The sequence below is a fragment of the Sciurus carolinensis genome, chromosome 11 (genome assembly GCF_902686445.1).
Source record: "Sciurus carolinensis chromosome 11, mSciCar1.2, whole genome shotgun sequence".
NCBI lineage: Eukaryota > Metazoa > Chordata > Mammalia > Rodentia > Sciuridae > Sciurus > Sciurus carolinensis.
In genome coordinates, this window is record NC_062223.1 from 80,104,882 (window position 1) to 80,117,971 (window position 13,090).

At 39.5% G+C, this 13,090-nt stretch overlaps 1 protein-coding gene across 3 annotated transcripts in view; it reads right to left on the bottom strand.

Moving 5' to 3' along the window:
• Nucleotides 1-9,581, bottom strand: part of Ints4 (integrator complex subunit 4) — a 105,646-nt gene extending 96,065 nt beyond the window's left edge. For all 3 annotated transcript variants that reach the window (XM_047517423.1, XM_047517421.1, XM_047517422.1), the window contains exons 1-3: nucleotides 9,487-9,581; nucleotides 5,113-5,307; nucleotides 2,455-2,572 (exon numbers count right to left, since the gene is read on the bottom strand). In XM_047517423.1, the coding sequence (XP_047373379.1) occupies nucleotides 2,455-2,572; nucleotides 5,113-5,307; nucleotides 9,487-9,540 (367 nt within the window). In that variant the 5' untranslated portion in view covers nucleotides 9,541-9,581. The remainder of the gene's footprint in view (nucleotides 1-2,454; nucleotides 2,573-5,112; nucleotides 5,308-9,486) is intronic.
• Between the last annotated feature and the right edge of the window lie 3,509 nt (nucleotides 9,582-13,090).

Sequence of the window (13,090 nt, forward strand, 5' to 3'; positions counted from 1 at the left end):
AAGAAATGTCAGAGAAGGAGTTTAGAAAAGACATAGTTAAATTGATCTTCGAAATAAAGGATGGTAAGGGAGAGAAAATGCAGGAAGTGAACGATCACTTCAATAAATAAGCAGAAATTATAAAAAGAAATCAAGCAGAAATCCTCAAAATGAAGGAACAATAAACCAAATTAAAAATTAAATGGAAAGTATCACCAACAGACTAACCACTTAGAACACAGAACCTCAATGAATACAAAATATATACTCTTGAAAATAAAGTCAACTGCACAGAGAAGATGGTAAGAAACCATGAACAGAACTTACAAGAAATATGGGATAACATGAAAAGACCAAATTTAAGATTTATTGGACTAGACGAAGGCGTGAAGATATAAACCAAAGGAATACACAATCTTTTCAATGACATAATACCAGAAAACTTCCCAAATCTGAAGAATGAAATGGAAAATCAACTATAAGAGGTTTAACGAGACTCCAAATGTACAAAATTACAGCAGACCCACACCAAGGCACATAATAATGAGAATGACTAACATAGAATAAGGACAGAATGTTAAAGGCTGTGAAAGAAAACAACCAAATTACATATAAGAGGAATCCAATTCAGATCTCAGCTGATTTCTCAACCTAGACCCTCGACAATGCCAGGAGGTCCTGGGATAAAATATATCAAGCTCTGAAAGAAAATGGATGCCAACCAAGAATTTTATTTCCAGCAAAATTAATCTTCAGATTTGAAGATGAAATAAAAACCTTCCATGATAAACAAAAGTTAAAAGAATTCACAACTAGAAAGCCTGCACTACAGACCATTCTCAGTAAAATATTACATGAGGTGGAAATGAAAAAAACAACAAAAACCAGTAAAGGAAGGAACCATTCTAAAGGAAAGGTCAAGCAAAGATGAAACTAAGTCAAGTTAAAAACCAAAAATAGGGTTGGGGGGCTGGGGAGATAGCTTAGTCGGTAGAGTGCTTGCCTTGCAAGCACAAGGCCCTGGGTTCGATCCCCAGCACCGCAAAAACAAAAAGAACCAAAAATAAACCAAAATGACCAGGAATACAAATCATATTTCAATTAATAACCCTGAATGTTAATGACCTAAACTCATCAATCAAAAGACATAGACTAGCAGACTGGATTAAAAAAAAAAAACCCAACAATATGCTGTCTTCAAGAGACTCACCTGCTAGGAAAAGAAGTCCACAGACTGAAGGTGTAAGGTTGGGAAAAAACCTATCACTCACAAGGACTGCATAAACAAACAGGGATTTCTATCCTCACATCAGACAAAGTGAACTTCAAACCAAAGTTAGTCAGATGGAGTAAAGAAGGACATTTCATACTGCCTAAGGGAAACATACATAAACAAGACATAACAATCGTAAATATATATGCCCCAAATAATGGAGCATCTATGTACATCAAACAAACCCTTCTCAATTTCAAGAATCAAATAGACCACAACACAATAATATTGGGTGACTTTAACACACCTCTCTCACCACTGAGTAGATCTTCCAAATAAAAACTAAACAAAAAAACCATAGAACTAAATAATACAATCAGTGATTTAGACTTAATGGACATATATAAAGTATTTCATCCATCACAGGGTGAATATACTTTCTTCTCAGCAGTGCATGGAACCTACTCTAAAAGTGACCATATGTTATGCCACAAAGCAAATCTCAGCAAACACAAAAAAACAGAAATACTACCCTGCATTCTATCAGATCATAACAGAACAAAACTAGAAATCAATGATAAAATAAAAATAGAAGCTACTCCAACACATGGAGACTAAATAGCATGCTACTGAATGATGAATGAATAGCAGAAGAAATCAGAGAGGAAATAAAAAAATACTCAGAGGTAAAGAACAGCAACATAACATATCAAAATTTCTGGGACACTATGAAGGCAGTGCTAAGAGGAAAGTTCACTGCATTGAGTTCATACATTAAAAGATTAAAAGTCACCAAATAAATGATCTAACATTACATCTCAAAGTCTTAGAAAAAGAAGAACATATCAAAAGAAGAATGAAGGAACTTTGGATTATAAAGAGGGAAGTGAGGGGAGGAGTGGGGTGGTGGGGATGGGAAGGAAGGCAGAATGAGACAGACATTATTACTCTATATAAATGTATGATTACACTACTGGTGTGACTTGGCACCATGTACAGCCAGAGGAATGAGGAGTTATGCTCCATTTGTGTATAATATGTCAAAAAGCATTCTACTGTCATATATAACCAATAAGAACAAATTTTTTAAAATTGCTATTAAAAAAGAAAGAACTAAAGATTTCTGCTCTGGCTACACAGTTGCTTTTGTTTTTTGTTTTGTTTTGTTCTGTTTTGTGATACTGGGTATCAAACCCAGTTGCACATTCTAAGCCAATACTCTACCACTAAGCTCCTTACACAGTTGTTAAGTTGCAACTTACTTTCATTCTGTAGTATGTTAATGGCATCATCTATAATGCAATCTGGCGAAAATCCTGCAGTCTTTGATAATAAACCCAACAATGATGCAATTTTCAGTCTCACAGATGGATCATTTTCCTGGAACAAAAGAACCAACTGTCATCTTGATGCTCTACTCTTAGATAACCCACAAAAAGGAACAGACATGGGAAAGTAACATGCCAAAAGAGATTCAGGGATCCAAGTACTCTAAGGCTTCATTTCTGAAAAATTAACCTGATGTATTTCAGGAGAAAGTTTTTTTGATCTTTTTTTCAGTTTGTTATACCCCAATATTACAAAGTGAATGAGAACTTCTTTTTAATGCCTTCCTTATATCATTATCTTTTAACCAAAAATGTGCAGTTTGTACCTTAACTCCACTGTGTACTCATGTCAGACTTCAGTCACAGCCACTTATACCTCCAACACTGTCAGGCTTGAGCACCCAACTCTGCTGTAAGTACCAATGCTCTTGAAGTCTCTGGAGACTCTATATGATTTTTCTTTCTTTTTTCTTCTCAGTACTGGGGACTTAATCCAAGGGCACTTTACCACTGAGCTACATCCCTTAGCCCACCACTCCACCTTTTTTTTTCTTTCTTTTTTTGAGTCAAAATATCATTAAACTGTTGAGGCTAGCTTCAAATTTACAATCCCCCGGCCTCAGTCTCCTGAGTCACTGGGTTATAGCTGTGTGCCACCATACCCAGCTTCTATCTACTTTTTCATTCGGATCACTAGATCCTGATTAGAAGACTAGGGCAGGCAAGTATAATGGGCTGAGTTTAGGTCACCAGTCTGGGCCCCACCTACAAGGGAGACCAAGAGATAAGTAGACTGGCCATTTTAGTTTTGGTATACTCGAGTACATAACACAATACCTAACACTAAAAAACTGCTCAAAAAAAAATATGTAAAATGCCAGTGCTAAGATTAGGTAATATTTCTATACCAAAGATAAAAATTATTTAAATGTATGCTCAAAGATGAAGTGCCTTTAAGACCAACTCCTAAACTCCCACCTACAGTTTTTCAGGAGACAACCAGGTACAACAAAGAGACCTAAAGTGAGGGAAGAGACAATAAACATGTAGTCAGGGGCTGGGGAGATAGCTCAGTTGGTAGAGTGCTTGCCTTGTAAGCACAAGGCCCTGGGTTCAATCCCCAGCACCCCAAAAAAAAAAAAAAAAAAAAAATGTAGTCAGAAGAACTAAAATCCTGGCATGCATCCTACTCCCCATGTACACAAATTTAGGAACATCATTTTTGTGGGAACTATAACAGAAACAGAAAGGGCTTTGAAATCAGCCAGACTTAGGTGTAGCACCCAATTCACTGTTCAATGTCTTAAAGAGATAACTAAGCTCTCAGAACCTTACCTGTGAAATGGGGCTAATAACGACCTCAGAGGACTACTGGGGGAAAAATGATAAGCACAAAAATGAGCACATATTAGGCAGTCAGAGAGCAGTACCCTAAATTATTTTGCTCCTTCAGCTGATGTTGAGTTTATTCTTTCTTCCAGTTCTATAAATTGTGAGGTTACATTCTTGAGGAGATTAATAAATAAGATATATTAAACTTCTAAAACTCAAAAGAAGAAACAACCTTATACAAAAATGGGCAAAGTACTTAGCCATCTCTCTAAAGAAGATATGTGGGGACTTTAGAACATCAGCCATGGCCCTCTTCTCCCTCCAGGGAGAAGTCTGTATTATTTACTTTTAAATAAAACCTGCTTAATATGCTAAAAAAAAAAAAAAAAAAAAAAAAGAAGATATGTAAATAGCTAAAAATGGATGAAAAGATGTTCAACATTACTAATCATTAGGGAAATACAAACCAACAACAAAAAAATACCACTTCACACCCAGTAGGACAACTATCATCAAAACAACAAAAAATAAGTATTGCCAACTATATGGAGATGTGGGTGTGGTGGTGCACAACTATAATCCCAGAGACTCAGGAGTGAGGCAGGAGGATCTCAAGTTCAAGGCTAGCCTCAGGAATTTAGCAAGACTCTGTCTTAGAATAAAAACTAAAATAGGGCTAGGGATGTAACTTAGTGGTAAAGCACCTCTGGTTCAACCCCCAGTAGCCCCACAAAATTTTAAGAGCAGCAGTGGGAAAACAGGGAATATAGCTCCGTGATAGAGCATGTGCTGTATGTACCACATGCAAGGTCCTTGGTTCTAATCCCAGCATCAAACAAAAAGAGAAATAAAGAATAAAGGTACTTTGCTAAATAAAAGAGAGAGAGATACATTGCAACTCCATATGAGGGCCTTAAATTAGAACAGGAACAGAAGAGAACATTTCATTCCAGAAACAAATCAAGTTACAGAAGGGTCAAGATTGATGTTAACTCTTCCTTTGTTCTTCACACTGCCCTTTGTATACACTGAGCAAACACTACTTTTAGCAATATGATACACCTTATCAATTGCATGTCTGTCTCCATCTAGTATACTATAAGCTTCTGAGGATAGGATTTGCATCTTTTATTATCTTTGTACCCACAGTGCCTACCAAAATCTTGCCAAATGAACACCTTATTTATTTACAATAGTAACCCATTCTGCATATATTCCTTTCTTACAAATAATCCCATCAGATCCTCAAGATCTTCTTACCTTGTAATAATGTTCCAAAAGAATTCTGACCACTCCCTCCACACTCTCTGCCTCAACAGGCTTTCTGGCAAACTGCAGTAGGTACTGCAAAGCATCCGCTGGGGAAGTAGCTTTACACAAATCTATATGGAGTGCTGCAGATTTACTTGGTTTTGTCAGTCGAAGTTTCTTAGTAGCAATTTCCTCCTGTTGTTGCTGTAAAAGAGTAGAGAACAGAAGACATTAAAACCTAACTGAGGGCTGGGATTGTAGCTCAGTGGTGGAGTGCTTTCCTAGCATGTGTGAGGCATTGGGTTTGAACTTTAACACGACATAAAAATAAATTTAAAAAAAAGTATTGTGCTCATCTACAACTTAAAAAAAAACAAACAAGAACAAAACAAACAAACAAAAAACCCTAATTGAAAACACGAAGTCTGCTAATTGAACTTTGCCTCATTTGATGGAAATAATTTTCCCTTATAGTAAATACTATATTTAGTTAACAGACTTAGGCTTAGAAAAAAACAGTATGTAAACTGGAAAAAGAGCACTGGATGATGACAAAGCTAAGTCATAATTTTGCTTTCAATGGCCTCTACAACATTGGCAAATTACTGAATTTCTCTGTCTCAGTTTCTTTCTCTATAAATTAGTATACTAACATTCTGTTCTACCTATTTCTTGAGGACTGTGGTAGCTTTAGGGTTAAGAGGCAACATAAATGATCTACTCTATTCTTCTTTTTCCTAACCCATTCTTTATTAGATAAGACATATGAAGAGCCAGCTATGGTGGTACACACCTGTAGTCCCAGCATTTGGAAGGCTGAGGTAGGAGGATAGTTTGAGCCCAGGAGTTTGAGACTATCTTGGGCAACACAATGAGATCAAGTATCAAAGAAAGAAGAAAAGAATATCAATTCTAAAAAAATATCGAGGGCTGGGGAGATAGCTCAGCTGGTAGAAGCACAAGGCCCTGAGTTCGATCCCCAGTACCGCAAAAAAAAAAAAAAAAAATCGAGATTTTGCAAAGGCTCTGCAGGCTCAGCTTAGAAAACTAGAACTGAATGGGACAATCTGACCACTGACAGAGACAATAACTATAGGATTCAAACACATCAAGTGTATTTAATTCATGAGTTCACACTGATATGAAGAAAATCACTATGAGAGGTCTGGAGTTGTGGCTCTGGGGTAAAGACTTGACTAGCACATGTGAGGCACTGGGTTCGATCCACAGCACTACATTAAAAAAAAAATAAAATAAAGGTATTGTGTCCATCTACAACAAAGAAAAAAATGAAAAAAAGAAAAGAAAATCAATGTGAAGATCCTAGGGAAACAACTTATTATCTTCAGAAATGGTAAATAAATGGAAAGCAAAGCTTTCATGCCACTTTTCCTGTAACATTTATACCTAGGGTAATTAATTTGTTGGTTCCATTTTTTTAATATAAAATTACTCTAATTGAACAAAGATTGATATAATACTTTATAATCACTTTGGCAACCATAAATGAACAAATGGATCTACTAAGCAATGATCATTAAAGGCTGACAATATCACACACAAAAAGACACAAATACAAAGTAGTCTTACAAAAGAAGCAGCAGCAGCAGAAGAAGAAACAAAAATCGCACTTCAAGCTAACTTCCAAGATCAAATTTAAAAGAAACACAGAGAACAGAGGAACATGTTAAACACCACCACAGATATGAAATCAGCAAAGTGTAGGAAAGTTAGAGGGCAATAGTTTCTTCAAACACAACAAAAACAAAATTATGAGAATAAACTAGAGATGGACATGGAAGCAACAGATTAATAGAAACTAAAAACCATATCAACCAACTGCAATATATGGGCTTTTATAACCTGATCCAAACTTGTAAAAATTATAAGACCATCAGGGAAATGTGTACACTGATAATTAATGAAAATTAAGATGTCAATTTCACCGGGACATGGTGGCACATGCCTGTAATCCCAGCATCTTGGGATGCTCCTGATATCAAAGGCAGACTTAGCAACTTAGCTAGGTCCTAAGCAATTTAGTGAGACCCTGTCTCTAAATAAAATAAAAAAGGGTTGAGGATGTGGTTCACTGGTTAGGAGCCCTTGGGTTCAACCCCACAAAAAAAAAAAAAAAACAAACCTCAATTTCTTTAGATGTAAAAATGGTATTGGGTGATTTCCATAAGTCCTTAACATTCAGAGATACATAATAAATTAGTTACACATGAAATGATATAATGACTTGGATTTGCTTGAAAAAAAGGTGGGGTAGCAAGAGTAGATGAGGTACAGGTGAAACAATTTTTTTTTTTTTTTTTGTACTGGGGATGGAATGCAGGGGCACTTGACCACTGAGCCACATCCTCCTGCCCTATTTTGTATTTTATTTAGAGATAGGGTCTCACTGAGTTCTTAGCACCTTGCTTTTGCTCAGGCTGGCTTTGAACTCACAATCCTCCTGTCTCAGCCTCCCAAGCCACTGGGATTACAGGCATGCGCCACCGCACCCAGCCAAAGTTGGTTATTAATGGCTATTGAATTAAGAGATGGGTACATCAAGTTTAATAAACTACTTTTCTTTTTTTTTTGGGGGGGGGGCAGGGAGAAAACTAGAACTGCAGGCACAGTGGCACTTGCCTGTAATACAAGCTACGCAGGAAACTGAGGCAGGAGGATCACAAGTTTAAAGCCAGCCTGGGCAATTTAGTGAGACTCTGTCTCAAATTTAAATTTTTTAAACCGGACACAAATACAGCCCAGGGGTAGAGTGACCCTGGGTTCAATCCCCAGTGCAGAAGGGGAGTGGGAATAAAAGAAGTATCAAGGTCACATCCCAATCAAAGTTATTACAAGAAAAACTAAAAGGAGCAAACTAACTTCTCTACAGACTATGTGCCCATGCTGCAAAGATATGCCCAAAAAGTACAAAAAAGAAATGAAATGACAATAAAGCTGTAAATAAAAACTGTGAGATCACAAAGGGCTTGGGAATTTGGTTTTAGAAAAAGGAGGTCCCAAAGAGTATAGAAGACTTGAAGACTTCATTTGTCAATGCAATTATTTGTATTATAATTATAGATACACTGTTCTGGCTCTCCCATTAGCCTGTGAGCTCCTAAAAGGCAAGAACCCTGATATGTGTTAGACTTTGTAGCCCAACACTTTTCATCATGCCTGGCACAAAGTAATCACTCATTTATAAACTCGTTTGAAATTTTTTATTGTTTGTGTGTTTTGTTTTAGTTCTAGGGATTGAATGCTGGGGTGCTTTACCACTGGGCTACACTCCTTATCTTTTTTATTTTGAGACAGGATGTCACTAAATTGCCAAGGCTGGTCTGAAATTTGAGATCCTCCTGCTTTCGGAGTTTCTGGGATTACAGGGGCGCCACTGCGCCTGGAAAACCTTTCAATCATTCGTTCCTCCAACAAGAGTTTATTGTTGGGCTGGGCACGGTGGTGCGCGCCTGTAATCCCAGCGGCTCGGGAGGCTGATGCAGGAGGATGCGAGTACAAAGCCAGCGTCAGGAATTTAGCGAGGCCCTAAGCAACTCGGTGAGACCCTGTCTCTAAATAAAATACAAAAAAGGGCGGGGGATATAGCTCAGTGGTTAAGTACCTTTGAGTTCAATCCCTGGTACCAAAAATAAAATAAAATAAAATAAGAAAAGAAAAATGTATTGCTAGAGCAAACGAGTTCAATCTCCAGTACGGCAAATAAAGACTAGGAAGCAGAACACAGAATGATTTGGAATCAGCCTCTTCTTTAGAAACACAAGGAGCACCAGTGACCTGACGGGGATCTGCCCACCTGTCTTTAAACAATTCCAAGAAAGGAAAATATTTCCCTCCTTTCCAGTTGCGCTGTTCCACCACTGCAAAGCTCTACCCCAAGGGCCCTGTGTTTTGACTGGACCTTGAGAAATTCCATAAACACCTCTTCTGATCCCTCAATGAATGCATACAGCCCAATTTGTCTCTGGGAGTTTGCGGGATCAGAGATGGGAGGGGCTCTGCCACTAACTGGCAGAGACCTAGTATAACGCCAGAAGCCTCCATGTCTGTATCTGTAAAACAAGGATGTAACCGTAAGTCGACCTAACATGGTTTTGTGAGAGAACAGAAAGAGACAACGGATAAAAAAGTCGTGTAAATTATAAAGCGTTGTTTGTTTCCTCTAATAATTTTTAAACGTCAGACTACACATATTAATAGCGACTACAATCTAACGCCCCACTAACTTGGGAGTCTCAGAGAACCTATCTCAGAGTGTCGGCAACCCAATACAGGACGTGGCGCCTGCTCCGGCAGAGTCCCTGGGGTCCAGATAAACTTTCCCGCCCCAGACCGGTCCCCGGACCTTCCCGGCCAGGAGCTTACCTGAACCACTTTTGTGAACTCCTCATACACCCGCTTTTTAAGGTGCGCCGCCATGTCTACCCCCAGCCCTTTCGGCTTCCGTACACAACAAGGGAGGCGGGGTAGAGGCGGGCGGAAACCCGTCTACCGGAAGTAACCCGCCGCTATCCCACAAGGCCGCGGGGTTTCAGGAAAGAGAGGCCGCTTCTTGATGCTCGACTGCTTCCCTGCTGGGCGAGCGAATTTAGCTGGAGGAACGAATAGGAAAGCTGTTTGGAGGAGGCGGAGTCTCTGGCGGGAGGAAGGAAAAGAAAGGGGAGGTACAGGTTAAAAGGCAGAGGCGGGGCGATCCTCAGCTAGAGAGAAAACCTGGAGCTGCTTCAGGGCTTGAGTCTCAGAGTAATGAAAAGAGGCTGGGCTGACGGTCCGTTCCTTTGCTGTTCTCGCTGTGTGCTGCTTGAAGCTTCCCTAAGGGTTGCTTCAGTACAGACTGTGCGCCACGCCTACACTACCCTGTAGTACCTTGTCTTTGCTCCCTCATTCTTTTACCGCCAACCTAACCCTGGGGTCTTCCCTGGTTCCCAGAATGGCCGAATTTCACCGCGCGACAGCATAAGAAATAGGCAAATGATGGAAAAAATAAAAATGAATTTTATGCAGTCTGGGGAGAAGCAGTTAGATTGAGTCTACCCCATCCCACAAAAACTGTTAAAATTTATAGAAACAAGTCAGGTCACGTACATATGCAATTCCAACCAGCCTGTGCTAGACAGGCCTTGGCAAGGGGGAGTCTCCATTTTCAGTTTTCCTGGTGTCCCCCAGGCCAGGGGAATGGGCAAACCTTCAGCCTTTACTCTCAGTATGAGGAAATAAAGGATGCAGAGAAAGTTAAAGAAGTTGTCCTTAATGTTATTTTGTTTCAACTCTATATTCAAGTTACCCATCTTTTAAGGAATCAATATCTCCCCTGAGATCTGGGGTACAGGATCAAGCAACAAAGCTTCAGACTAAGGCACTAGCATTTGAACAAGTGGCCTCAACTATGAATGCCTAAACTGAGCTGGGCGTGGTGGCCCATGCCCGTAATTCCAGCAGCTCGGGAGGCTGAGACAGGAGGATCACGAGTTCAAAACCAGCCTCAGCAATTTAGTGAAGCCCTGTCTCAAAATAAAAAACAAAAAGGGAATGTATATGTGGCTCAGTAGTTAAGCACCCTTGAGTTCAAACCCGGGTATTGAGACACACACACACACACACAAACACAAACCGTTAATGTGGTTTACTTTGATAAAAGTGGGAGGCTGGGTAGATACAGAAGATTCTAAATGCATGAAAGATGTCTTTACCCTCAGAGTCCTGCAATCTAATTTGAAGAACAACAAAACTGATTCAGGATAACCTAAGTGTGTTGGATAAAAGAATGTGGTTCAGACCTGGGTGTGTCAGGAAAGCCCTTCAGAAGAGATTATTTTACACCAATTTTGGTGATACCCTTGACCTGTAATACCAGCTACTGGAGGAGGCAGGACAATTGCAAAATCAAGGCCAGCCTGGGCAACTTAGTAAAAATATGTCTCAAAAATAAAATGAAAAAGGGACTAGAGGTGTAGCTCAGTGGTAGAGCACCTGCCTAGCATGTGTGAGGTCAGGGGTTCAATCCAGCATCATAAATATAAATACACGCCCACACCCTGTAAGCAAAAATAACCAGCACGGTTTCGGCACCATAATGAAAATACAGATAACTGGAATGGAAGCAGATCTCAAACGGATCAGCAAGCTTTTCTTTATTCCATTGGCAAAGTCAATCAGTCAGGCACGGGAGGACTCATTTTCTGGGTATGGAAATGGCCCCTGAGTTCCAGAAGAAGTATGAATTTTGCAGTTTACAGTGAGGGTAAATTAATCATTGGAGACTGTAGGCGTGCTGTTCTGACAGTCAGAAACCTAGTTGTGCAGGTTAAAATTTTAACTCAGGAAGGCAGTTGTAAAAAGTTTGAAACTTCATTGTCACTGGGAAAAGCTCAGAACTCAGTGTTCACTGCTTATCTTCCTTCCTCTGGGAACCATTGTTACCTAAAGCTTCATTATTTGCTTTTCTCCTTCCAGGACTCATCTGCAGTGGGAAAGGGTAAAAGTCCAGGACCCAGCATTTCAGTATCCACCTCCTCCCTTCAAGGACCTATTGTGGTAGGAAGGGATGAATGTTTGCTTTTGGTGGAGATGCTGGGGATGAACCCAAGAAGGGATGAAAGTTTGCTTTTTCGCTTGGGGCCCATTGTTACTGGGAAAGGATTTACTGGGAGAGGTTTAATGTTAGGCTAATTTCTTCTCCCTCCTCCTGAGCCACACCATCTTTGTTTTTCCTGGGGGCTGCCTTGTAGGAATATTATTTTCCATAACCCTTCACATCCCATATCTAGTTCTCAGATCTGACTTCTTACCAATCTTCCACTCTAGAACTAGCTAAGTCTCTGATCAACTAAGAATGGACTTGGGTTTTTAGTACCTAAGGATCACTTTCAGAACACTAAGCACAGCAGGAAAGGGTAGAGAAAAATAATGTTTTAAAAGTGGCGAGGGAGTATCCTAGAAGAACAATGTAAACCTGAAAATGTGAGCAGTACTACAAACTAGGGTGTCTAAAGTTTATAAACTTTGTTTTTCCTTTGGATTGTAATGGCAGTTATGTTTCAAATTTAATTTCAAGTTTTCATCTTCTGACTATATAATTTTCTTTGTAGTAATGAGGATTGGACCCAGGGGCACTACCATTGAGCCACATCCCCCCAAATTTTTTTTTTTTTATTTTGGGTTAGGCCTATACCCTGATTTGCACCTTCTACTGCTAGAACAGTTGGTGATTAGGACAGGGCCATGTCTTTAAAGAAGATTGATGCCCCAGTGTGGGGTAGATCAGTGAATTGTCATTGGCCTGAAGTTAATGAAACTCTACAATAATTTTCAATCTGAACTGTACAATGGAACCATCTGAAGGAACTTTAAAATGCATTCTTGCCTAGGCCCTGCCTCTAGAGATTCTGATTTATTTCTAGGGTTCCCTGGGCGTGATCTGAACATTGGAGTGTTTTAACTCTCCTGGGTGATCCTAACGTACAACCCAAGTTGAGAACTGCTGCTCTACATATGACTTTATACATCCTGAGCAATCATTAACGAATTGGTAAACTTTTCAAGGAAAATGGGTTGTAAGGTCTTACCAAAGTTGGAAGAGATTTGTATTATCATTTGAGACAGAGATTCAAGCAATAGGATGAGCCAGAAAAGGGTTCTCATACCGCAGACACTGGACTTTTTTCTCAAGAATAATATATTTAAAAATACTTGGAATCAAGCACAGTGGTGCATGCCTACAGTCCCAGCCACTTGGTAAGCCCAGGCAGGAAGATCACTTGAACCCAGGAGTTTTAGGTAAGCCTGGGCAACATAGAGAGATTCTGTATCAAATACAAGAATACCAACAACCAAAAAGAAAAAGTGGGCACACAATGTGGACACTCCCATAATCCCAGGTACTCAGGAGGCTAAGGCAGGAAGATTGCAAGTTCATTGAAGCCAGCCTGGGAAACTTAGTTCTGTCATAGAACGGAATGGAACAGAAGAG